This window comes from Agelaius phoeniceus, chromosome 9, assembly GCF_051311805.1.
Source record: "Agelaius phoeniceus isolate bAgePho1 chromosome 9, bAgePho1.hap1, whole genome shotgun sequence".
Taxonomy (NCBI): Eukaryota; Metazoa; Chordata; class Aves; order Passeriformes; family Icteridae; genus Agelaius; species Agelaius phoeniceus.
In genome coordinates, this window is record NC_135273.1 from 19,314,681 (window position 1) to 19,340,769 (window position 26,089).

The 26,089-nt window shown below is 50.2% G+C and overlaps 3 protein-coding genes across 11 annotated transcripts in view; 2 read left to right on the plus strand and 1 right to left on the minus strand.

Moving 5' to 3' along the window:
• The first annotated feature begins 5,065 nt into the window (after positions 1-5,065).
• CUEDC2 (CUE domain containing 2) lies at positions 5,066-16,149 on the plus strand. Of its 6 annotated transcripts, none has more exons than XR_013183466.1 (11): positions 5,066-5,221; positions 6,023-6,151; positions 9,151-9,242; positions 10,033-10,176; positions 10,500-10,561; positions 11,991-12,127; positions 12,962-13,132; positions 13,478-13,539; positions 13,797-13,879; positions 15,198-15,258; positions 15,630-15,706. XR_013183466.1 is itself a non-coding variant. In XM_077183142.1 (11 exons), the coding sequence occupies exons 3-11, from the start codon at positions 9,169-9,171 to the stop codon at positions 15,774-15,776; spliced, it is 927 nt and encodes a 308-aa protein (XP_077039257.1). In that variant the 5' UTR covers positions 5,066-5,221; positions 6,023-6,151; positions 9,151-9,168; the 3' UTR covers positions 15,777-16,149. The 6 variants fall into 6 exon arrangements, 5 of the variants coding, with proteins under 5 accessions (XP_077039257.1, XP_077039259.1, XP_077039260.1 ...); XM_077183142.1 differs by having other exon boundaries at positions 12,962-13,118; positions 15,630-16,149; XM_077183144.1 differs by having other exon boundaries at positions 11,991-12,124; positions 12,962-13,118; positions 15,630-16,149.
• On the minus strand, positions 14,468-21,288 carry FBXL15 (F-box and leucine rich repeat protein 15). 4 transcript variants are annotated; one of them, XM_077183138.1, is made up of 5 exons: positions 20,048-20,718; positions 19,556-19,599; positions 18,989-19,239; positions 17,761-18,263; positions 14,468-17,386 (listed from the first exon to the last, which is right to left on the minus strand). In XM_077183138.1, the coding sequence occupies exons 1-5, from the start codon at positions 20,080-20,082 to the stop codon at positions 17,197-17,199; spliced, it is 1,023 nt and encodes a 340-aa protein (XP_077039253.1). In that variant the 5' UTR covers positions 20,083-20,718; the 3' UTR covers positions 14,468-17,196. The 4 variants fall into 4 exon arrangements, with proteins under 4 accessions (XP_077039253.1, XP_077039256.1, XP_054493194.1 ...); XM_077183141.1 differs by lacking the exons at positions 19,556-19,599; positions 20,048-20,718 and adding an exon at positions 21,148-21,288; XM_054637219.2 differs by lacking the exon at positions 19,556-19,599 and having other exon boundaries at positions 20,048-20,703.
• An 831-nt stretch (positions 21,289-22,119) lies between these two features.
• PSD (pleckstrin and Sec7 domain containing) overlaps positions 22,120-26,089 on the plus strand; it is a 42,427-nt gene continuing 38,457 nt past the window's right edge. The window contains exon 1 of the mRNA XM_077183136.1: positions 22,120-22,241. The gene's annotated coding sequence lies outside the window, so the exon portion shown is untranslated. The remainder of the gene's footprint in view (positions 22,242-26,089) is intronic.

The window sequence follows — 26,089 nt, forward strand, 5'->3', positions numbered from 1 at the left end:
GGTAGCAGACTGTTGATCAAGGCTAGAGATAAATACTGAGAAAGCCCTTTATCACACTTGCCAAGAAAAGAAGTGAGCATTGTGAGGGCTGTACACAATGACTAAGGCCCAGCCTACTATGGAGCCCTAACTGGCAGCACCTACAAGAAGCTGGGAAGAGCTGCCCATCATAGAGCACATGGTGTTCATGAGATCTGCACAGCACAGCATCTCCAAATACTTGGTGGCCTAAAAGCCCCTCCCAGCCGTGAGACCATCTGACTCTGTCAGATGGAAAGTTATTTTCTGTAATACCACCCACTTTAGAGTTACATCACCATCCTATAAAAGAGCACCAATAGCCTTTTGCAGATGAAAAGCCTCTTCAGTGCTCCTCAGTATCATCTTCTTACTGCTCCTTTAGAGTTGGCCAAACTGGAGCAGCTCCAGACACCCCAGCCTGTTACAGACTACCTTTGCTCAGTGTATTATAGTCTGAGACTGAAAAAAACCCTTTGTTCACAGATTATTTTATTATTTCACATCCTAAAAAATGCCCCTAAGTAACACACTTTCAACTGGGTGAGTCAGTGAACACAAATTCCTGGTTCCTTTTTCTGGTTCTCATAAAAGACTCATACTGAGACTTTTGGAAATACATTTCATCGCTCTGTGCTCCAGCCTACTGTATATAAAACTGTGCAAAGCACAATGAGTTCCGTGACAGAAAGATGACAAATTATTCATTTACTTATTATTCACATACTTCACTGTTTATTTTTAGGCAAATTGCTCATTTCGCTGTCACAAAAAATATTCTTCATACCTGCAAGCTAAGTCACAATACAGGAATTAAACAGATTCATTTGTCATACACAACCACAGAATTGTCTCTTATTTGACTACAAGACCTTTGTAACTATGACAAGATGTACATGAGAGGAGGCAAAGAGTGACAAAAATCCAAGGAAATATTCACGTAGAACTCCATGTTACCAAGAAAGTGTAAAGACTAATAGGCTCTAATAAACCCAACTGTAACCTAGAGATGCCGATTACTCTACCTGTCAGACTCTGAAATGCCAACATGGGTTTTCCCAGGATCAACCGAAGGAAACAGCTCCTGGAGTGCCAAAGTAAGCGCGTTCGCAATGGACCGAAGGAGCAGCGCGCTCGGGAGCGCGGGAGCGGCGCTCGGGAGGAACGCCTGGCGTTCCGCGGCGCGGCCGGCAGAGGGCGCCAGGCCCCGCTGCCCCGGAGAGCCGCGCTGCCCGAGCGCCGGGACACCGAGGCTGGAAAACCGGGACATCCCGCGGCTGCAAAACCGGGACATCCCGCGGCTGGAAAACCGGGACATCCCGCGGCTGGAAAACCGGGACATCCCGCGGCTGCAAAACCGGGACATCCCGCGGCTGCAGCGGGAAATGCGGCAGCCGTGGGCGCCTTCAAAAGGCTGCTCGCAAGCTGTTTAAATTTTTGTAGAGCTCTGAGTTTGAACACTCATTGCTACTTAAAAAAAAAAAAGGGACTACTCAAAATACCCTTTCTCTAAATTGCAAAAATGGGGGTCTGTAGAGGACTGAAGATAAACCACAATTAAAATGCAGTTTGGGATAGTATAAATAAAAGCACTGGACAACACTTAAAGCTGTGTACTGATATTCTAGGCTTAGCAGCAGGAAAGGATTTTAAGCAGTCTGAAGGACACATGAATGTATGACAAGATTAACTGAAAGCAAAGGGAAATAAAGCCTAAATATCAGGAAACACATCCCAGTAAAGTGTGTCTTGCTTCAGATTAAACCCCATCACCAGAGCCTTTCAAAGCTAGAGTATACAACAGCATAATAAAACAGCATAATACCCATTGTAGGGAACCCTGTCTGCACTAAGCAGGGGGCAAAACCAGGTGGAAGGGGTACTGGTTTTTTCTCTAATTTCAAGTCAAATATAAAGAGAAGCACATGTGAAAGTAAAATTTCTCACATACAAGAATCATTCACCCACACATTATAATGTCACAGAACAAACATTTTGGGTGGTATCCCCGACCATGGTGGGGAGCTGATCTTTAAGGTCCCTTCTAACCCAAACTATTCTATGATTTCAAGTACATTATATCACAAGGAGTTAATAAAAGGCTGGGGAAGGAGCAATTTTCCTCTGGCTTGATTCAACACACTCGGATTATTCATCACATTTGTAAAGGAATATGAATCCTATCAAATAATTAGATGGTGTGTTAACCTTTCTGGTTTGCAGCAGCCTGTGACTGACAAGTAGAAGGGTTCTCCAAGAACAATTTCCTGTGCTGTTGTTTCTTTCTGCCTGGACTCTCAATGAAGGGTGTATTTTGTGTGCTTGTGTAGGGAATCCCTGTGGAGGTTTTGTTGAGCTTTAGGTCAAACCTCTGGGAATTTAACTTAAAATTGGGGAGCTATTAAATGCCATATTTTTTCTGGTATCTATTACCAGTACTACAAGACCAGTCCTCTTCCATTACTGTAATTTAAACAATCCCACTCTCTTACATCAGTTTGGTTTAGAATGAGGTGGGAAAGTGAAATATCAAATTGCAAAAAAGTACACTAAAAGAAACCACTACCTCCTAGTACTCAATGTACACAACTAAGTTTAAATAGTTATAGGAGAATCTCAGTGGTATTGTAACTTAGATTTTCTAAGACCTCTGCTTTAAAGTCCAGTGGGGTTTTCTCCTCCCATCATAGTCCCTGATGGTCACCTTCAAAGCCTTGGTTGTAGGAAAAAAACAACAAACAGCGGTCCAGTCTGTTGGTGTTCTGAAATCTGTGATACAACAATCATAGGATTTGTAAAATTTTTTAATTGTCCAAACTGACAATATCTGAGAACTCTCAAAATTTCTTGTGAGCCTCAAGGTTTCCAAGCAAGCCAAGGAAACTACAAAGCAGACTGGGGCTAAACAAATCTAACACAAATCCTTATATTCTGCTGATGAATAGGATGCCATGAACTACCTGGAAAACACTGGTAGAACCTCTTAACATAACATAGGTTAGGAAGGTCCGTTCTAATTCAGTTAAGAGTTGGTGAGGGAAGTTAGATCAAACAGGGTAACTGCAATTGTTTGTCATAGCTTTAAAAATTGTTCATTTCTAAGGGCTTCTCCTGGTTTAGGGTGAATTTGGGAGGAAACTTCTGAATGGGATCCCTCTAGAAAACAGATTCAAGCAGCCCCTCTTGGTCACCAGTACAGGAAAGATTTCCTTGGAGAAAAGTGGAAAAAACTGTTTATTTAACAAGCCAAGTACTTACGAACATTAAAAAATAATAATGTTAAACAATGGAATTTCTCGTCGTTCAGAAGAGAGGCAAATTCAGAGTTCTTTTTGTGGGGTGTAGCTCAGCTCGCTCAGTCTCTTATCAGTCCCTCCTGCATTGGAAAAGGCAGTCCTGGGCCATGGTGGGCCACAGGCTGAGCTCCCGGTGCTTTTCTGGGTTTTCAGTCCAAAGCAAGGCTGATCAGTTCCAAGAAAAAGAAAAGCCACTCCAGGGAGCTTCTCTGCCTCAGCTAGCTTAAAAAAATTTATCTAGAAGCAAAGGAGAGCTCTCTCCTGCTGTCTGTGCAGCAGACAACACAGTCCATGAGAAAGAATGCGGGGGAGAAAGTGCAGTTTCTGCAAACAAACTGCGCGCTTCTTCTCCTCCCCTTCACTCTCAGAACCAGTTTTAAAGGCACAAAACTTATTTCTGGGCTAAACAGACAAATGGGGATAAAATTCAGCATCATAAAGTCACCCCAGGACTGGACTTTACATATGCTACTTCATTTTCTTCAAAAATTCTCCTTCCACTTCACTGTGATGAAGCCTGTTCCAGAAGCAGCTTCACTCTCAGCATGTTCTTCACACAATGGGTCACACAATTTGAAACCTAGAAATAGTAGGCTTGGTAGAACATTTCAAACTGTTCACCAAACTAAGGCAAAAACACAGATGGAAGGAAAGATAATAGAGCGTAGTTGATTACTTCTGGTTAAAGTGTGGATAAATGCAGCTAAAAACAGTCAAAAGCAGAAGAAATTGAAAGCAGTGGATACTTTTACAATGAGGTACATTCATACAGTGTCAGTGGATGAATGTACGTACATTTCAAGAGAAATAAACAATGGAAACAGACTCTGCTCTTAGTAACACTGGAGTGAGTGAGATGTTCCCTACCCAGATGGCATTACTCTGGATTTTTTTTTTCTTAATAATTGCCAAAGGCAGAATCAGGCTCATTCGCTGGGTATTTGGAAACACATGACTGAGGAGCATGAGTCGGACAACAACTATGCCTTGCTGCTTTAGGGTTTTTCTGAAGAAGCACCTGGCATAACAGAGTTATTTCTCCAAAGGTGCTCCAGGGAGCACTGTCTTGTCAGACCAGGCAGAGCAGCGAGCAGCTCACCTGACTGGAGCAGGATGGGGACAGGAGCTGAGCGGGATGGGGACAGGAGCGCGGCTCTTTCCCTGCTCGCTGGCTGCACTCGCCCGTCCCCCCATCCCGCTCTGCTCGTGTCCCCATCCCGCTCTGCTCCCGTCCCCCCATCCCGCTCTGTTCCTGTCCCCCCATCCCGCTCTGTTCCTGTCCCGCATCCCGCTCTGCTCCTGTCCCCATCCCGCTCTGCTCCTGTCCCGCATCCCGCTCTGCTCCTGTCCCCATCCCGCTCTGCTCCTGTCCCGCATCCCGCTCTGCTCCTGTCCCCATCCCGCTCTGCCCTAGGCACACAGCAATCCTGCAGACTGGCAGAATGGATGATTATTCAGCAGCTCGTCGAGCCTGGGTGTGCTGCGTGAGTCTTTAGCCAGGAGACTGCACGGGGCGGCAGCTTGGGAAGCATCCCGCGACGGAGCTCTGGCTGACCGAATGGCTGGGCAGCCTGGCCCAGACACCCGAAAGCGTGTTACTCTCAGCAGGAAACGCGTCTCTGGCACTTGGCAGCCCCGGGGACCCTTTCCCGGGGCGGCTCCGCCAAGCGCCCCCATCCCTCCCGCCGCGCCGCGCCTGCCCGGGCCGCTGCCCACAGCAAAGATGGCGGCGCGGGGAGCGGCAGCGCGCAGCCGCCCTGCCCGGCCCGGCCCGGCCCCGCCCCGCCCTGCCGGGCCGCGCGCGCCTCAGCGGCTGGCGGCTGGCGTGGCCACGTGACGCGTTCAAGCGCGCCGCGCGGGCCCCGCGCGCAGGGAGGACGGCGCGGCGGGGGCGCGCGGGCGATCAGGTGACCCCTAACCCCCGGCGGCGGCGGCGCGCGCCCGTTACCGCCCCGCCCGCGGGGACGCGGGATGTGGGACACGGGCTATGGGATAGGGGACACGGGATACGGGACTGGGGACCCGGGACACAGCGCCGGGGAGCCCGGGAGTGGGGCTCTCCGGGGTCCGCAGCACGGGGGGCGGGAGACGGGCCAGGGGGCCGGGCAGGGTAAGGCGCAGCCTCCGGGGTGCGGGGACCGACCCACGGTGCGGGCGGCGCGGCGGGGGGACCGGGCCCGTGCCCCGCGTGTTCTGGACACTCTGCGGCCTCGCTGTCAGCCCCCGGCGGGGAGTGTGGCCCGCCGGTGGCGGGGAGCAGCCCGAGCGCGCTGAAAGCTGCCCGGCCCGTGTCGCCGCTCCCGCCTGGGGCTCCGGCCGGGGCCACCTGCACAGCAGAACACCGGTGCTCGCTCTCCGGTGTGACTCCTCGAAGCCTCGAGAGACAACTCCTGCTCGGCCGTGGCGATAAGGCCAGCAGTGCCTTTGCAGTATGTTGGTGATGTGCAGGGACCACTGCTGGCCTTGCTGCATGAACCGTGGATGTTGGAAAACATTGCGGCATCGCAGTGAATTTGAAGGGTGACAGGTATACCGTTCTCACAGCCACGTTATCCTTTCACAAAGTACATTTTATCCCAAAGAATAAAGCTGCACCCTCTGCGTTAGGGGAAATGGTCACAAGTGATATAAAGCATAAAGACACCAGTATACAGAATGATTCTCTTGTGCTCCTGCTTCAGCTAATTCAGCTTTCCTTTCCCATAAAGGGGTTCCCTCATTCATGGCTTGAGCCTGGCAGGCATAGGATGGACTGTCAACTCCTCTGCAGGCACTGAAGTGACTTCACAAACAGTGGCCGTGAGCCGAAGACTCGCACAGGTGACACGTCTGCTCCGGTAAGGGCCCTGTCTCAACAGAATATCCAAGTGCAGCTTTCCAGTGTAGGTCTAGAGGGGAGGGCAGAGCCTGGCCACTGGCATTATTATCTTCTATCACTGTAGTTTACTGGGACTAAGCTATGAACAAAAGTCTTATGTTAATTTTAGAGCATTAAGCAGTTAATTGTGTTAACACTCACAGTGACTTCAGTCTGCTTTCCCATAGCAGCCACACTGTGAAAGCACTTTCAGGGACTTCTTTAGCAAGAAAAAAAAAATAGAAGCACTGAAATTGTTTGTAAACTGTCATTTAGCCTGCTTTCTTTTAAGCTAGCAAAGTTTGAGTTAAATAGTTCAGTGGAGTATAGCCACAGCTCATTTTCTGTCCTGCATGTGTGTTTTGAGAAGTTCGCTCTGGGCCTGTATGTCACAAGCTGCACTGAGGGGGCCTTATATCCCAGAGCAATGCACTTCCCCAAGCACAGACACACCAAGCAGCATAAGACATGCTCTGTGCTTTTTCAGAAAAAAAATTCAGAGCTCAGTGAACCATCCCTGTCCCATTATTCACTCACTGACACTTGAGCTAAATGAACCTTCTCAGATCATATTTACATAAACTTGCTCTAACCTGTTCTGAGAAACATCCAAGGATACAACACCCACCTCCTTCCACTTGAAGATACCTCTAGTCATCGGTAGGCAAATTTATGATCCCATAAAAGTTGATATACAGTTCCTTAGTTCAGAAACATTCTTCTAAATTGCTTGAGTCTGTCTTGTTAGTAAAAAGTCCAAGGCTTTCAGTCATTCCCATTCCATCACATTGACCATTTGAGAATGATTACTGAAGTTGGAGTTGAAAGAGCCTTCCAAAACAATCTAGCTGTATGCAAACAGTTCAGATTCTTGCCTTTTTTTTTTTTTGAGGAAGACAGATTCATACCAACTTTTCTTCAATATACCATAAGTACCTATTTCATGCACCACAAGAGCAATGGTACTTTTAGAGGGATATTATTTCTACATTTGTTTTACAAAAAGCCCCACCAAGCCACCAAAATAAATTTGACATTAACATGTTGGGAAGGAGAATACAAGGAGATGGAGATTGTTGAGATTGCTAGGTTCTCAGGACTGACAATAGGGTAGGAAACTGGCCAAAGCATCTAATACAGAAAATGAATAATTTTCACATTCACCATTTGAGAACTGATTCCACTTTTCTCTGCCTGAGGTTATGTGATTCAAATAAGCACTGCTGGCATTTCAAACTAAGCCTGACTTAATGAGATGACATACAGTGCTCCACTGCTCACTCCTTGGTAAAAAACCCCAGTGTTTAAAGACTGGGGTTTGTCAGAAAATGACAGGAATTTCCAGGAGCTGAAGCTTTCATGTTCTGACAGGGCAAAACTGTAAGGCTGTGAGCAGAGCAATAGGAGTATCATTTCATCATATGCTTTTAAAAATAGATTCTGTGCAACATGTTACACAGAACCCATATTGCAACAAGAAATGCAGAAGGAGTTTCACAAATTTATTTGAATCAGTGAGAACTAGTGAAGTGATCTTAAAACCCACATTGCAATTATGACTGGAAGTTTAGAAGTATGGTAACATCTTTTCAGGAAAACTGAGCTCTCAGGAGAGTGATTTCTCTTGCCTTTGGGTTGTAGATAATTTTGTGCATTGTAAATCACTCACACAAAACTGAGCACATAGGATAAGCTCTCCTAGTGAATCTCCCCCTTAACTATTGCAGGTCATCACTAGAAGAAGTGTAGCATTTGAAAGTTTAATGCAGAAGGAGTTTTGATGTCCCGAGTTATGTAATTCTAAATTTGGCTGAGTGTCACGGGGTGGTTTTGTTTATATGATGCTAACTCTGGAAGACTCCTCTAGTTTGGAAATGCCAAACCTTTCTGATTCCCATGGGACACCAGAATTGTCTGTTTAGTAAGCTATATGACTGTTCTGTGAGTTCTGTGTCAAACAGGCCTGGCCAGGTCCTAGTGTAGTTGAAATGAGAGAGCTGCACTGATGGGAGCATGATGACCCTTGGAACCTCTCTGGCCAATGACCATATCAGTTTCTCTAAATGCAAGGCTGGTTTCCTTCCTGGGAAGAACTTGGTGCTTATACCAAGAATTTGTCCACCCAGCAGCTCTGTAGACGCCAAGGGGAAGGAATGGTTAAGAAACAGCTTTTTTCCACCCTGTTCAGTCCAGGCTCAGTACTGATAGCCAAAGCAGGGCTGTGGGCAGCCCCCTTCTGCCACTGCTTCTGCAGGAGCTCTGTGATTCTTAGAAGTCCCCTGAGTTTTGGGTTATCAAGTGCCCCTTGTTGCAGCTGCATCAGCTCTAGAATGGCTCATTTACCGAGCACAACAACGGGCTCCTGTTTGGGCAGGATTCCATTGGCAGTCCATGCCTGACCTGGAGACCTTTGATATTTTGGCTGGCAGACTACTTGTCTGTGCCCTGCTTGGTATTTCCCTGTAAAATATACTCTAGGATGTCCTTTCTTTAGGAGACATTACCCTTCCTCCCACTCATTCCTGAGTCAAGTCCAAGCATCACTGCATATGCTCTTGGCTGGAAGGTCCACCCCTTTCTGCAGGGAGTGTACAAGCCTACTCCCTGTTTCTTCCTCACTGGACAGCACAGTCTTCCAGCTCAGAAGAGGTCCCTGGTTCCTGCAGCTGGACACATCTGCATTTCCAGCTTTGCTTCCCAGAGGGGACTTGTTAAATGTACGGTACAGCTGCATACTGACAGCATCAAGACAGTCAGGAGAGGCCCAAGCTATTGGGCTCCTTTTTCCAGTGGATCCTCATACTGCAGTTTTTTATGGATATCTTTGCCTGCTGTTACCGAGAGATGACAAGATATTGGAGAAGTTTGTGAATTGTTCTCATGGGAAGAGCACACTTGCCTATACCATACCTGCATTTTGATCTTGATATTTTTATTTTATTAAAATTACACAGAGTTTTTCCTTCTTTTTTTTTAAAGGAAAAGGCTTAGAGAGATATGGAGATTGAAAGAATCATTCAAGACACACTGACACGCTTCATCCAGTCCCACATCCCTGCAGCAGATCTCAGGTATGTTGAGATAGGCAGTTCCAGTATCATTGCTTCTGCATTGTCACTCTGTGCTTTATACTGAATTCTGTAGTTTTCCTGTATTTTGTGTTGCTCCCTCTTAAGTCAGATCCAGGATGTAGGTAATTTGCATAGGCTCTGATGGGAATGCTGGAATAACTATAGTTTAGCATTGCAATCTAGCAATGGCATTTCTTTGATGAGCAAGATGATTAATTTCCTGTCCAGTAATACCCATTAGGATATGGGATTTCCTTCATTCCACAGCGCTCCCAAATGGCTTTCTGAGCAGGATCATCTCTGTCAGGCCTCTCCCTGTTTTGAGCTCTGCCTGCCTGCAGAGATACAGCCACCTTGAGGCTGGAACACAGCAGCAAGCATGTTCCTGACACCAGCATGGAGAGCAGCAAGCAGAGAACACTGTATCCCACAAAGTGTAACTCACCTGAAATACCAGTCAATATAGAACAGCCAAGGTCTTGAACACCTGCAATATTTTGGTTAGCTCAGCTGAAGCACCCACAGGAGCACAGCCTCTGGAACACACACTGGGACTTTCATTCAGTGCTGCCCAGGCAGTAGGAACACATGCACTATTTATCTGTTAATGCTTCCCTCTCAACCGCTGACCACCTGCTACTTGGCCTTAGGGGTGGTATCTCCTCATAACATACAGTCACATAGGTCCTGCTGCTGTATTAGAAAGACACAAGGTTAGGCAGAATGGGGATGGAGAGAAAGGAAAAAATGGGCCTGCTGACCTTGCTGTCTGTGTTCTCTTCGTCTCCAGTGGGATGGATGATGTTTTCTTCTCTTACATCACGGGTGTCCTGGAAGAGCTGGGCTCACCAGAATCCCCTGAAGAGACTTTTGACATGGACACCTTTGTGGAAATGATGGAGGCATATATCCCTGGTTTTGCAGAAATCCACAGGTATGTGATTGTTACTGGTTTGTATGTGTATGCCATGCATCAAGGGCCTGGCCCCAAGACCCCCAGTACTACAAATTCTTTTGTTATATCCAGTTGAAAATGTATTAGTACTAAACCTGAGCCATCATGATAAGTCACTCTTTGCCTGAATACACAGATGCTAATCCTAATATAGTTTGCAATTAGGTCCTTGGTAATCTGAAATACCAGTTGATTTTACTGGGCTTCCCATCAAGCTTTGTCTTTCTGTAAAATGGTAGCCAAGTAGGAGAGGCTAGTGCTTTTATTCTTCATGCTTATTATACAGCTTCTGTCTCTTGCAGTGGGGATGTTTGTGAAATGATGTTCTCCCTCTCAGAAAGGCTTTGTGAAGCTCGCAACAAAGGTGAGTTACACAAACAATGTCAGCACAAGATCTGTACATGTTTTTAGCCTTAATATTTGGAGTTGAACAATGTCACAGAAAAAGTACAAACTTGTTTGCCACAGTTAGGAACTCATAAGGTGGCCCAAATTGATTGACAAGTTTGGGGTTTTTTTTCCAAGTCAGGTTTTTCACATCAACAAATGGGAGATGGGAGGTTGGAGTCATATGGAATACTGTCCAAGACATACTGAAGTGAAAAACACTTGATCAATTCTCCAAATACCTCTATTGAGATCAAAGCCAGAGTAATAAGAAAGAACTAACTAATTCAGGGCTGCTTGTTGAAATTCTGCTGTAAGTTAATTCTGAAAGAGGATTTCTGCCTGCCTCTGATAGCCATCTGCCTAAGTGGCACTACCACTGAGCAGCCTTTATCAGGTACATCATCAAATAGGGTATCCAGCTGAGTGCATGGATACAACATCTAACTTTGAGCATCCTCAAAGCTCACTTCCTGTTCATCCATGAACCCTGGCACAGATGCAAAATCAGTGATGTGCTCTGACCTGCACTCTGCAGGACTGCAGAAGACTACGCTGTGACAATGGCCCTTTTTAACCTCAGCATTCACAGGCCAGCTGGATTGCTGTATCAATTAACTCCATGGGTACTTTCCACTAAAGAACAGACAGGTTGCAGTGCCTGGATATCAAATCTTTCAGGACATAACCAGTCTGAGTTTTGCTGGTCTAGCAACATCACTGCTGCCTTGCCAGTAGGCTACACAATGTAGAATAGACAGTCCTGTCTTTTATCTTTCTTGCTGCTTTCTTGAACTTGACAAAATCTTCTGCTCTGCTCCCCTGCATCCTACCCTTTGAGGATTCTGATGTAGCCAGAGTGTGGAAGGAAAGCTCCATTCCAGTCTTAGGACAGAACAAAAGTGAAATGGTTCTTCCTACAGTGGGAAAAAGAGCCTGTAAAAAAAGAGATGCATCAGAGTAACCTGATCACAGGATGTGCTGGCTTGCATGCAGCCTGAGGACTACCACAGTGTATTCCCAAGTTTAAAATCAAAACTACACCTTAGTTCAAAGAGCAAATACCAGGGAATTCTTAGAAATAGAAGTATCCACAACTGAAGCACTAGTGGACTGAGAATTGAAAAGTATAATTGAATTTGCAAGCAGCCTGTGCCCTTTACAGCCTGGAAATGCAGAACTCGGGCACTCCAGCATGTGCTAGCACTGGCTTCCTGCAGATCAGTGGGAGCAGAGCTGCAGCTATCCCTGCTAAGGGCAGGAGAAACAGTAGTGCTTCCAAGTATTGTCACTTAAGAAGAGATTTGCTTTGGCACACAATGCACTAGCAATCTAATGCCAACAGAAAGCACAGAGCTCTAGCCTTAGTGGGACTGTTCCTCAGGAGATATCACTGTGTCTTTAAGAAAAACTTGGTCAAAAGGCTGTGGAAAGCAGGAGTGAAGCGTCCTCTGAAGATCTCACCAAGGGCCAGGAGGCTGGAGCTGGAGCCTGCAACGGGGAAAGACTGTGCACTGTAACAGACGGAGCCGGGGCCCAGGTAGGAGTACCCCGCAGAGGAGCAGGAACACTGGGACAGGCACACAGCACTAGGCTACCAGCACCACCTGAGGGCATTTTCCAGCTCTGGACAGCATAGGCTGTGACACAGCATCACTTCTGTCCATGATCTTCTCCATTGTATGGCCTGAGCAAGACTGTCAGAAAATTATGTGCTGACAGACTGTGAGCCAATGCTCTGGCTCGTCCTTTTCAGTGGCTGGAAAGGGTAAGCAAGAGCAATGGCTCAGAGAGCCTGTCCCAGTGCCTTCAGAAATCCCACAGCAGCTACAGGTACTGCAGTACCTTCTACATCAACCCCAGCTTCCTCCCCCACACCCTGCTTGCTGTTTCTCCAGTACTGATCTATTCCTGCTCTGCAGTACAAGCATTCTGTGTCCACAGCGTTCTAGAAAATGCTGCTATGGTGATGCCTTCTGATGTAGCATCAGGTCAGTGTTTAGCAGGCCCTTTCCTTTCTAATCAAAGTACATATAACTTCACAAGGTGGGCAGGAGTCAGGCATTCGCACCACAGGGTCCAGGAAGCTCACTCACTCTTAAGCATGGCCACACAGATGAGTCAGGTTACAGGAGCCGTGCTTTAAAGCAAGGTGAAATACAGAGGGAGGAGATCAAAGGAGAGTGAGAGGAGTTGGTCTTTCCAAAGATACCGTCCCCTGTTAGCTTCAGGAATCAGATTTAGTAACGGTGGTAAGGAGAGAGAGCTTTCAGCAAAAGGCAAGCTGAATTTCCTGACTATGAAAAAACAGACGCCCTTTTCAGTAGCCCTCTCCTCACTGCATCCCCAACTTACCACTGTCTCTTTCTCCAACTAGGAAGGTGCTGACTTGAAGGATGGGGTGGAGCTGCTCCTGGAGATGTTCCCAGCCTGTACTGTGAACCAGGCAGAGAAGGCTCTCGCCATGACCTTGGGGAACTTGGAAGAGGCAGTGCAGTTAATTGTGGAGGAGAAGGTGGAAATAGGCCCAGCAGGTGCGAGTGTGAAGGTACTGTACTCTGACCAGGGTGGCAGTGGGCCAAGGAGCAGGGCAGAACTCAGGGACACAGGACAACTCAGCAGACAGGTGCCACAGCTGTCTGCTACAAGCAGAAATTTTGACTGCAGAAACTTTATGCACAATAAGCCAGGAGGATCATGCAGAGCGACAGCTGCTCTCCCTCCCCTGGCTCTCCTAGTATAGGCTGTGCCCACCAAGGCAGGACCCCAGTGGAGCTTGGCTGGCACCCCTTTCCCCCTGGAGGGCTCCACCAGCAGCTGGTTTCACTGAGCTAGCAGGTAAGCTGTATGCCCTGTTGTTGTGCTATTCACACACCAACTTGTCTCCTCCCAGGAACTGGCACGGCCTCGCAGAGCACCCAACCACGAGGAGCTAAAACAGGTCATCCTACAGAAGTAAGTACCCAGCAGCAAAGAACCCCTTGTTTTGCTCCAAATCAATGAAGAGGTAGCAGTTTGGGGAACAGTGTGGTCTATAAAGAACTAGGGGTGGGTATTGGCTGAACACATCTAAGCACAAATACAATCATCAGCTGGGAAGAAGGGAAAAAAAAAAGAAAAAACCAACTAACCAAACACATACACACAAAAAACCCCAAAACCCAAACAAACAACCCACAAAACCTAAACAGAACATGTTTGGTTTCTTTTAGAGCTCTGGCACAGAAACACGACCTGTACCAGCTGGGTCACGGCACTGGCTGCGTGCAAGGTTTCAGCCTCCTATAGATGCAGTGTAAGTCACAGTGCTGTTAGCTGAGGTCCTGGTTAAAGGTTCAAGGCACAAACATCATGCTGCAGCTCAGGTAACAAACACATGGTGACCTGTAGAACTACAGTAACTCATTCATACCTCCATTCTTGGAGACAGTCCAAACAAGGTTAAAGATACCTTCAAGAGACTGCCTATACAACAGCACTGGGAAGATTAAATCTCAATTGCTGAAGGTGTGAATTCAATGCATTTAAAGAAACCTCTCTGAAGTCTATGGACTTCTTGGGAATGAAAGTTTACCTATATTCATTTCTAAAAGCATTCAAACAGAATTCTCAATGGGAGAACCCACACTGTGGTTTCATCTGTCTGCTTTAAGATCACATCTTTCATGAGTATCCTCATGCAGGCATACAGCTTCCACACGTCTATCCAGCCACATCTTTTCCACTTTACATTCTCCCCAGGGACAAAATAAACAGTCGATAGGCTAGGAAAGATAAAGCAAGGCAGAACAGCATCCAGGCAGAAGTAGTAATCCTTGTCCTTGTCCATCTCCTGTGCAGGCTCATTTCAGAGGGACAGGCAAGGGAACAAAAAACCACCAGCTTCTTGTTATGTTTCTGAGAACTTCACTTTAATGACATTTTGGCAACATCCTGTACTTTTAACATCACTCAAGCACAGGTACAGAAAGCAGATGGCCATAGCTGAAGATACACAAGAGTAACTATACTAACTACTGAGGGAGAAGTCATGGTCACCTGTGCTAAACCAGCACCAAAATCTCAGAGTAGCAACTCAGCAGTACAGCAAGCAAATGCTTGGACCCTGATGTTTCAATTACATAGGAAATGAGGTGATGCTTTTATCAAGTTGCTTCCAGCACAGACCTGTTTCACAGTCAAGTAGTAGGAGGAGTGTGAAAGGAACACCATCATTCAGGGCAAAAGCAGACAGATTGGTCCTGTAATCTCACCTATGTCTCATCTGGCTGCCATCACTAGCACTGAGAAGGAACAAAGCTGCCCTGATGGCAGAACACAGCAGACCTCAGTACCTCTCTCAGTTCTGCAGTGGCTGTCAGCATTCTCAACCACCTGAGTTTTCAATACCCTTCACATACAGCTAAGGATGCCACTCCAGGAGAATCCCGCTAGATTCTCACCAGAAGGGTGACATACTTCCTGCCCATTTCACCCAGAGGGGAACATCACGTTTTCCTAGCTGCAGTCTAGGCAAGTAGGACACAAACCAGCCAGGGGAGAAGGGACATAGGCTGTGAGTAGCCCCCAGTAATGTATGTTAGAGTGTTCACTGAATGCTACTTGTGTTTCAGATACATGATGGTGGATAGTGCAGACGATCAGAAAACACATCGGCCAGCTCCACCCAAAGAGGTAAGCAGGCCCAGCTCACCAGCAGTTTAAATGTCCCAAAGGTTAAAATAAAACCAGGCTGCAAGTCCAAAAAAACAACAGGGCAGGCCAAAGGCAGGTCTGTTCATAGAACCTGTCAGTCAAAGAGGGAAGATTAGCTCAGTTAAGGTGCTGCAGGAAATGTCAATTCTTACCTTTTCTGACTACCATGGCTCTTGCTCCCTCCCATCAGATAGCACCCTTCCCAGTTTTGGCCAAGATTCCCAACACAGACAATGGTAAAGCAGCCCACCCACTCACCTCCCATAGTGCAGCTCTGCTTTTGCTTGCCCCCTCCATTTCTCTAGCAGTGTGGCTGTCCATCCACTTGTGTTGATATCTTTCCTCTCCAGGCTCCCAAGAAGTTGATCCGCTATATTGATAACCAGGTGGTGAGCACAAAAGGAGAGAGGTACAAAGACATCAAGAAGCCTGAGAGTGAGGAGATGAAGAGAACCTACATCAGCCTAAAACCAGCCAGGAAGTATAAGTTCCACTGACAGCCAGGTCATCCTGCTCTTCAACCTTCCACCTCACTGCCAGGCATGGCAGGATGGATGTGTGGTAGTAGGAATGAGGTCGACTTCACCTGCTACTAACTTGAACTAACCTGGAAGCCAGGACACTGCTTTCAGTTTCCTCAACTAACCTGGCTGAGCAGACTTCTCTCCTTGTGTAGCTATCCCTCTGCCCCCCGGGGCACACTGCAGTGGCTCTCCAGGACCTGGGCATTCTCTGCTATTCCTTGCATGGGACATTTTTAGATCTGAGATGTGGCATGTGCTTTTGCAGCAACCTTTTTAACAAGTCTTTGTGCACTGTTGCTTTGAGTGCCAGTATTAATAAAGATGATGTGAGTTGGTGTGTAGTTCAGCCAGAGTGTGCACATGCATTAAAACACTGCCTCCAAAGACAGGAGCAGGGTCATCCTCTCTTCCTCTAATTACTCTCTTCATCACGTTCTCAAGATGCAGCTGCTGTTTGATTAATTGCCTAGCGGATTAAAGGGCTTAGGCTCAACTCCAGCACTAGGCTCCCCCTGCCAGCACAATCTGCAGCTCTCTCCATAAACTCCAGCTGATAGCAGAGTCAGTGCTCCTGCCATTTCTCACCACTGTTGAGAGCCAAAGCTCCAGCCACACAACTGGAAGCAAAATACAGTAGTAGGCCTGAGCACTACTAAAATATTAAGTCAGATGCTGGAAGAAACAAATGGCAATGACCAACTGCTTTCAGTGACAGCACAGCTAGGTTTGGCATTTTTCTGTCAGTCAAACTGCCATTTGGAGCACAATTCCCACCTTGTTCCAGCCTAAACCAGCACACTAGGCCTGGGCAGACACACTGCCTGTACTGGGGCCATGCTAGTCCTTTGGTGCCAGGCTAGCCAGTAGCTGTGGGCTGGAGCTTAGGCTCACTGCCCTCCTCCCAGAGCCCAGAGGGGCCTGCCCTCTCCCAAGAGGAGGGTTGGTAGCTATTCTTTCTGCTCCAGCTGGTCTGCTTTGTTCCACAGCTCTGCTGGCATGCCCTGCACACCTACCCCAGGGGACAGTCCCCCATCAAATACTCCCCTGCTTTCTGGACAGCTGCTGCTTAAAGATTTAAAATACAACAAATAATAAGTCCTATCTATCAGCTGGCCTGACCAAGCACCTGTTCAGCACCATGGTGTTCCTGCAAATCACTCGCTCTTTCCACGCCACTGCAGAGGGAGTTACTTTCCCCAGAGGCACCAATGAAGTCCACTTATGAGCACTCAGTGGCTGCTACACAGCCCCAGAGGAAAGAGTGAGCTCCACTCAGGCCAGCCTCACCAATGGGACTGACCTCTCCCTCTGCATGTCCCTACAGCAGCCAGTTCCGGCATCCTTCTGGGATCCCAGCATTGTGTCAGTCCCCCCCTCCCCAGCAGCAGCAGTTCTAGATCTGAAGGTTGATGAAAGGGGCGAAGCCAACCACATCCTGCAGCAGAACGAGAGCCCTCTGCAGCGGAGGCTCCACATCCAGCTCCACCCCACGGCTCCGGAGGATGCTCAAGCTGGACTCAGCCACGTTGTGGCAATGCTTGACCTTCAGCGAACGCAACTTGGGACAGTACTCAGCCAGGACCCTGCCAAGAAAGACAACATAGGCAAGTTGCAAGTCAGGACTCCCAAGTGCACCGCTCACACTCCTCTTTACTCCCAGCAGCCTAGCACTCATGACTGTGCCACACATGCACCATACTTTGGGGACAGCACCATGGTGGTATGAGATAAAGTCAAGGGACATCCGGATCCCAGACCTATCCTCCATGATATGCTGGGAAATTTGCTGTCTATAGCACACAGTGCTTCCCTTGAAGGGCCTGCTAGTGGCTTCTCTCCCAGACTAAGCTCTCACTGCTTTCAGCATGAAGAAATATGACTTTCCTCTCTGGTTCTGTCCCTCTCCCCATCCCAGACACATGCCATCCCCACTCTGGCCCCCCATGTTGCATAGTACCTGATGGAGTCATTCTTGACTCGTAGACACCCCGTGAGGTCCAAGTGCTCCAGCTCTGGGCAGCACTTGGCAGTCTCCTCAACTGCCACGTCGCCCACATTGGCATTGACAGCCAGTGACAGAGACTTGAGCCTGCCACACTTCTGCACCAGGTAGCAGATGGCCTCGTCCTTCAGCTGGCGACAGGCCGTCAGGTCCACAGCCTCCAGGGCCTTGCAGTGGTCAGCCAGGCTGCGCAGGGACAGGCTGTCCACCCACTCACAGTGAGCCAGGGAGAGCTGGCGCAGCTGGGGGCAGCTCAGCGAGATGGCCACCAGCGCGTGGCGGCTGAGCTGGGCGCAGCCCTTCAGCTGGATCTGGTGCAGGTGGTGGTTCTGCCCAATGACTGGGAGCAGCTCCCGGTCCGTCAGCCACTCGGAGCAGTTCTGGAGTGCCAGCTGCTGCAGAACTTCATTGTCCTTCAACAGGTTAACAAAAGCGGCCCGAGGGATGGCAGGTCCGATCTGCATGGGGAACCCAGGAAGAATGAGGCATCCCCCCAGGGTTTCAGATAAGCCTGGTCCCCACCAAATACTCTCTCCCCTCCTCTCTTCTTCTGTGACAATAGCGACCAAAGCCATCCCCTGTCCTCATCCCAAGGCAAACTCTACCATCAGACTGCTCACTTCATGCCAATGCTACTGCCACAAGCTAGATGATACCCTGGTTTCTCCATCTCACATTATCACTCCTGCATTTATATTCTCATGATGAGCTCCACACCTCTGCTCTCCAAATATCCCTTTGCTAGACCACTCTGTGTCCTCACAGAATAGCAGCTACTCCAGTCTGTCCCAGGCAGTGGCTCCCAGGAATAGCACCAACGTTCCCTAAAGACCAAGCAGAGTTATCTCCCATCAGACCCAACCTACTGCACAACTTTCGTGAGGACATGCCACTCCAAAACTCCAAACTGCCAGCCAGTGCCCCATAATGGCCTGGGTGGAGTTTCCAAGCTTACTCCTCCCAGGGCCTCTTACGCAAGACACTGGCATTGCTGGGCCCTGAATCACTGCCTCTCCTTCCTAAGCCCATCTGTCCAGTTTGACACCTGAACTATTAACCCAAGCTTCTGAGCAGAAACTACCCTCCTTGCCTACCCTTTCTTTTCCCCACATAGATGCTCCCCTGTTAGTTCCAGAGCAGTAGGACATCTGTGTCCTCCCCCAGCCTCAGAGCCATCCAATACCTGGCTTGAGTCAAAGCAGCGCATGTTGGCCAGGTACAGCTGGATGAGAGACTGGAATGACTTGCTGACCCTCTGCAAGCTCAGGAGTTGCTGCAGTGGCAGATGACAGAGGATATGTGGAACCAAGATGTCCTCCCAGGGCAGGTCCAGGAGGCATCCCCTGGTCGGGGTCACGCTCATCATCAGACACCAGAGAGCCAGGCTACTGCAGGAGCCAGGCAAGATCAGCTCACACCTACTGCCGGGTGCCTCTAGAACAGCCAAAAAGAAAGACTCAGACTCGGCGACGATTCCCTCAATCAGCCCACAGGGAACAGCCCCTTGGCAAGCAATCAGCAGGGCACGTGCCTGCTGCCTGCATCACCACCTCCCCAGCCTGGGACGTTCACTGCTCAGGCATCCGAGTCTACCTGCCCACAGTGTCCTCCAGGAGAGCTTGGGTGGGGCTTTCCACCAGCTGCTGAAGGAGGCCCCGTCCCTCAGCGAAGCAGCAAGAAGCTGCTGCAGCGTTACCGCAGCAGTCGCACAGTAGCTGTGCCCAGCATTCGTGTCCGAGCATCGCTCTACCTGTCAGCCAGTCCCCGCATCCAGTGCCGGGCCACTCGGGCACCCTGCCAGGGGGAGAGACCAGGCGCTTGCTCCTTCCCGCGGGAGAAACAAGGCTCCGGGCTCCCCGCAGGGAGCTTCCCTCCGAGGAGCGGACGTTCAGCGTCGCCGGGAAGATGAGGCCTCGGGCCGCGAAGGGAAGGAGCAGAGGGGTCCCGGCAGCCCAAAGCCCACCGAGCTGCGGCTGGAGGCCGCGGTTACACTCGGCCCCAGCACAGTCCGCACTTGGGGGGGGTCCTCACCCGAGGCCATTCCCGTCCCGCCGTCCCAAGGGGCCTCGCTCGGCCCGAGCCGCCCCCGGCAGCCCCGCCACCGCAGCGGGGCGGCCGCCGGGACCAGGAGACCGTCCCGCTGCCCGCCGCCGCAGCGCCCAGCCCAGCCCAGCCCAGCCCAGCCCAGCCCAGCCTTGCTTTGCCTTGCCTTGTAATGCCCTGCCCTGCCTTTCCCCGGTACCTGCGGCCCCGGCGGGGCTCTCCCGGCCGCTCCATCCGGCGCCGCACCCGCCCTGGACACCGGCGGCCGCCCGTGACGTCACGGCGGCGGGCGGAAGTGCGCGCGCCCCTCCACCCCACCTTCGGCCCCGCCCCTGGCCGCGCCCCGGCGGCGGAGCGCGCTACCGGGAGCGGAGTGAGGCAGCGGACCGCGGCGGGGAGTGCCGGGCGGCACAGTGGGCCACGGTAGTCACAGGTCCCACTGGTGTCGCAGCGACTCCCGCAGGCTGCTCCCAGCGGCGCGGCGCGCACACCGGCTCTGGTAGCCCAGCTCACGGGGCGCAGCCGCTCCCCCGCGCACAGCGCCTGTCCCAGTTCCTCAGTTCGCAGATCGCTAGGGCACACCAGATCCCCATGGACCCCGTTCCCCGGCGCACTCCGGTGGCTGCAGCCCCGCAGCTATCCCGGCTCCCCAGAGCACACCGCCTGTCCCAGTTCCTCGATTATCCCGTTTCCCCAGCACACGCGAGATCCCAGCGCACACCAGCCGCCTCAGTTCCCCACGGCCTCAATTCCCCGGCGCACACCGGTTGCTCAGCCCCGCAGCTGCCCAGGTTCCCGGGCGCACACCGGCTGCCCCCATTCCCCACAGCTCCGGTTCCCCGGCGCACACCGGCTGCCCCCATTCCCCACGGCTCCGGTTCCCGGCGCACACCGGCTGCCCCCATTCCCGTTCCGAGCGCACGCCCCAGCCCCGGCGAGCGGCCGCGCATGCGCAGCGCGGCGCCGCTGTCCGTTCAGCACTACGCGGAGCCGGGACCTGCTGCTGCCGGTGAGCGACGGCCCCGCCAGATCCCCCGGCCACCGGCCCGGCTCCGCGGCTCTTCCAGCGGGCTGTGCCGCCCTTTCCCGCCCGCAGCAGCGGACGGATCCCCGGGAAAGGCTAATCCCAGGAGCTCGCAGTTCTCATAACACTCCCGACCGGCAGCCACTGGGCCCCGCTCCTCCGCCGGTACCGGGCTGTCCCCGCCCCGGGGCTGCCCGCGGCCCGCCGCTCCCAGCCTGCATCCTCGCACGCTGCCAACCGGCTCCTCGCGCTCCGCTCCCCCGCCGATGCCCCACCTGCCTCCGCAGCCCCGGGCACAGGGTGGGGTCCTCCCCTTTGCCCGCAGCCCCCGCGGAGAAGCGGCCCGGGCTCCTGCCCGCGCAGTTGCCATAACGACCCCGTAGGAACGGACGCAGCTTCTTCCTCCCCGCTGTCGGTTTGGAGCGGGCACCGGCGGGCACCCGGTCCGCGTTGGTGCGGCACTCGCACACCACACCTCCATTATCCCAGATAACACCTCCGAGCCGGCACAGAGCCTTGGACTCCATCTCTGTCTCGGGACTGAGACCTGCTGACTTGTGCAGCATCGAGCTGCTGATTACTGCGGGCATAGAAACTATAAATAAATCCACCTGGCAAAAGAGTAGGGCTCACAGACAGTAAACAAATCCCAAATCCCTGGTCCCAAGTTTCCTGGAAAGCAATGATCTGTCTGTGCACCCTGCTCTGCTCATTTCCTCAAAACATAGAAGCTGGTTTGTGGAAAGGTCTTCTTTCCTCCGGGGGTAACTACCCACCCTGTCTGCCCCAGAACACATAGCACCTGCTCCTCGAGGATTCCAGTGGCTCTGTGAGTTAGCACAGTGCCACATTTCCCATTTAAAGGACAAGTGATGCAGGGTTTTAAATTTTCTGTTGTAGTTAAGAATGCCCTTGGCCATGTCCTGGGACAGCTCTTTCTTTCCCTGTGGTGATAGCACACTGTTCTTGGCTTCCCGCTGTGAAATGGAAAAGTGCCACCTGGCAGAGTCCCTTAATGTATGGAATCACTGGGCCTATGGGCAGGAGTGGTAGAAGCTGGACATGAGGCTGGTTAGGGCCACTAAGGTTTATAAGTGCCCCAAGGGCCTGAGAGCTCTTGGCCTGTGAGGGGTCTGGCTGGTTTGCTGGCTACAGCTATTGAGATGTTTATGTGAGGTACTAGGAATTATGGATACTTTCCAGCTGTGAAATGTTCATATTGGTCTGGTTTTTTTTTTTGTCCACAGGCTGTTTGCAGATGCAGAAAGAGCATCAGAGACTGTTAGTGTATTGTAGAGGTGTGTGCTGAGACACAGCTTTATACCATCAGGATGTTCAGTGAACTCAGCAACCCAGGTCTACACCAATGGTAAGGATCCCAAACCAGTACTGGTTTTGTGCTCATGTCTATCAAGTTTTCCTGCATGCAGAGCAGTGGTGAAATGGCTGTACAGCACTGCAGTACAGGGCTTGGGGGGTGTTATCCACTGTATCTGTGCAGGGAAGGGACAGCTCTAAGCAGACAAGCTTGAAGAACCAGAGATTTGCTCTGTTCTGCTCAACCAAGATTTGCAGCAAGCTTCTGGCTTTCTGTTGGAATATATTCTGCCAAAGTTGGGTCTGCATTTCTCTTGAAGTGTCTGTAAGTCTCCTTTTTAAGCTTCAGTTGGATGCCCATTTTTAGTTGATTCGTAATACCTCAAACAGGTCTGCCAGAATAGCTTTCTGAGTTGGACCTGGTGAATGCTGGGCTATGACACCTGCAGTTCTTGCAGGACAGCTGGGGGAGTGTATTGCACAGGTACCTTCAGCACGCAGGGGACGCTGTTCAGCCCCCTGGCACTCCTGTTATCCCAGTGGCCACCGATGTCCTGTGGGGGAAAGCAGGGCTACTGTGTCAGGCCATGAGCTGATCCATAGTAATGAACGACCAAGCTGAGCACCAGGGGGGAGGAAGCAGATTAGCTCACAACAACTGCTGCTGCTACAGCTTTCGGGTATATTTCTTGGAAACATACGGTGCTGACAGCTTGCAGAGCCAGGGCATGGTATCTTTAACCTCATGAACATCCCCTGAAGTGAACAGAGACTTCAGCCAGCTCGACTGCTGCAAGGTGGTGCTGATGCACAGCTATACTTCTGAAGAGTCTTGAGAAGCAGTTTGGTCATCACTTCACCCTTTAGGAAGTGGAGATGAGATTTAGGAAATTGGGCCCTGAAGGAGGTGAAGTTTTGTGGTTAGAAGAGCTAGCCTCAAGCCAGGAACACAAGGGATTTTTTCCCAGAGATGCTCCTGATTTTTTAGCTATAATGGGCAAGTCTCCCCCACTTACGCCTTTTGGCTTTTTGCTTGTACTGAAAATTCATCTATTTCCATGTCAGATGTGTATTCAGATATTGGCTGGGTTTGTGTAAGCCTGCTGGGGTTTCCAGAAGCTAGTGCTGTCCAAGGGTACAACTTATTTTTAGGAGATCAATATGATGCCAAGCCAACATTATCCCAATGTTCTAGGATCTGTCACCCCGTGTGATGGCTTGGCACCTTGCTGGCTAAACATCTTTAGCCTTGCAAAGACTTTGGGGCCATTTTCTTTACGGTTTTCTACTAGTCTTAAGTGGGAGAAGAAATTTGTCAAGATCTTGTCAAGGACACCAGTAACTCTGCAGTATTCACTCCTCTTAGATGTGAGAGCTAGGTGAATGCAGTACCACAAAAATTCAGTAAAGCCCCTCAACATGGGTTTTTTTTTTTTTGAACTCTCACCAGGTTCTTTCAAAGGATCTGGCTCCATCTTTTCTCTGGCTGCAGGATAAGTCTGACAGCCCCCATCACTCTCAGGGTTGGAGTGGACCACAGCTGGACTTCTTGGTTACATGGGAGAAGGTATTGATCTCATAGGGTTAGCTCTGCTGTCAGTCAGTGCTGAGATTGCACAGTGTAACCAGACGCCATTTCTAAGTTGGTAAAACAAGAACACATGGTGACTTCTGTTCAACTCTTCCCTGTACATGCCACCTTCCTACTTCTTATTCAGAAAATAATTTGACTATACAGTCAGGACTAAAAAAAAATAAATAAAAAGAAGTAAGGCAAGACCAAGTTCTGCAAGTCAAGGTTGAAAGAGGATTATGCATAGGAAGCTCCCAGCTAAACAGAAATACAAGACTGTTTTGCAGCATCCCACTCATGAATCCCCTGCATTCAATTGCTCAGTGTGTCCTTTGAATTTTCCTCCACATATTTTCATGACAGCCATTTTGCTCAGTTTTCTGGCTATATTTGTAATTACTCCTCTATAGCTGACCTTCAAGGCCTTTTACACAATCCTGGATGTGACTGTGTTCTTCCTGATCTGGGTCAGACTGTGTGCCTTGGGCTTACTGTCTCTTGTCAGCATAAAATACTCTGTATTCATTGCTCTCATTTCCCTTTACACCCTTCCACCTTTCCCCATGTGAATCTTGAGTCTGAAGGTATGGGGAAGGGATCACATCTCATTGCTGCATACATTAGCTGGAGAACAGTCTGAAGATCGGTGCTGCAGCACAAGCCTGTCCTGGGAGGCTACACCAGAGTTCGGGTGATTTGGGCTGTTTCAGACTAAATTTGTCTCTTTGGTGCAGTGACTCACCATGGTGAGGCAGGTCTGGTGAATGACCTGCTGGCACCCAGGAAGCTCTGTCTTCACTGGAGAGCTCACCCTGCCACTCAGAAATCCCTTGCTTTCCTTCAAGACCATCTTTGCCTGAGCATCTTTTTACCAAGAGATACTCCCACACAATTGTTCCCCTAACTGCTGTGTAGGGAGATTATTTATGGCTCAAGCTGTGCTGAGGCCCCACCTCCCACGTCCCCAGGACAGGTTTTATCATGCTGTCATTTCTGCCTTCATCTTGACAGAGCAATGCTGGTGCAGGAGGAAGCCTGCTCCCTGTGCGGGTGCTGCCTGGGGCTGGGACAGAGTTTGAGATGATTTCTGTAACAGCAGGTGGGCCTGGGGCATTACAGAAATATGTTGTTACAGCTCATTCTGAGGCCCAGCATACAGTGTTTGCTACAGCCTCCCTACAACTCCACTCTTCCAAGCCCCTGTTCCTCCTGCAAGAGGGAGCAGCCAAGACAGGGAGCTGGGACACTGGGTAGGGCACTGGCAGATGGGCAGGCAGCAGCCATCCCTCATGTAGAGTCTGCATGGGCTCTTCTCTCTGGTAAGACATTTTGCAGTCTGTATCCTCTTCTAGAATGTCTTTTGTCCTGAAAAATCCCACCACAGTCCCACATGAGTGTCCCATACAGGGGAGCTGCCAAGAGGCACAGGACAGTACAGGTTTGCTCTCCCCTGTTCCAGGTCTGGGTGGGAGGGGCTTCAGGAAGGATCTCCAGCACTGTCTTTTTGCCCTGACAAAGCCACAGAACAGCATTTGTACAGGACTATCCAAGGGAGGGTGTTTTCACCATTTATCTTTAACCACAAGTCTAGTGCAATACAGATAAGTGCATCGACCCATTAAAGACTTGGCTTGTCTGCAATGGCTTTTGTAATATATGACTAGGATGTGGTTGGGTGTTGGCACTGGAGGTAGAAGGCATTAATTAGAGGCATGTAGTTATGGCTAGGCCCTGAGGGAACACATACAACTTAATTGGTTGCCCTGGAGCCCTCAATGCGGAGGTGAGGGGAGTTCAGCTTCCCTTGCTTTCACTGGGACTCATCACCTGTGTGGCTGGAGCTGCTATTTCCACAATGCTTCCAGTCAGTTGGGTTGAGAAGTGCCCATGTGCTGATGGAGTGACTGTCCCCCTTTGCAGGCCTACTCTGTGCCCTGAGGCTATAGTACAGCCCCAGTGATTTTGACAGCTATGAGGCAGAATATGCCCTTACACCCTTTGCAATGCCTTTAGCTCAAAGCACACCAGAGTGGAAATGGCTCTGACAGCTGCCCTAGGCTCAGAGAAGCAGCCCTGGGGTGCAGCTGCAGCACCTTTCTAGAGACTGATCCAGGTGCCTTAGGGCAAGCTGAGCATGAGCATCTCCTGGAGCCAGCTGCAGGAAAGGGCTCCTGTCTAACCCCTCTTCACCCAAATTTCATCCAGATCTGTACAGTTGTTTGGACGTTATGACATGTCAGGTTGATCTCTTCCAAGGTGGGAGTTCATCGTTGTGCTGCCCTGATGATATCCAGACCCTTCTGCCTTTGGGAGGGAAAACTCTATTG

Excerpts from the sequence above, each read along its gene's own strand:
- FBXL15 (XM_077183138.1), bottom strand. The coding sequence starts at position 20,082 with ATGGAGCGGCCGGGAGAGCCCCGCCGGGGCCGCAG. Across the intron at positions 18,264-18,988 it reads GCTGCTTTGACTCAAGCCAG|ATCGGACCTGCCATCCCTCG; the intron begins GTATTGGATGGC and ends TTCCCCATGCAG. Across the intron at positions 17,387-17,760 it reads GTCAAGAATGACTCCATCAG|GGTCCTGGCTGAGTACTGTC; the intron begins GTACTATGCAAC and ends CTTTCTTGGCAG.
- CUEDC2 (XM_077183142.1), top strand. The coding sequence starts at position 9,169 with ATGGAGATTGAAAGAATCATTCAAGACACACTGACACGCTTCATCCAG. Across the intron at positions 9,243-10,032 it reads ATCCCTGCAGCAGATCTCAG|TGGGATGGATGATGTTTTCT; the intron begins GTATGTTGAGAT and ends CTTCGTCTCCAG. Across the intron at positions 13,880-15,197 it reads CAGCCTCCTATAGATGCAGT|ATACATGATGGTGGATAGTG; the intron begins GTAAGTCACAGT and ends CTTGTGTTTCAG.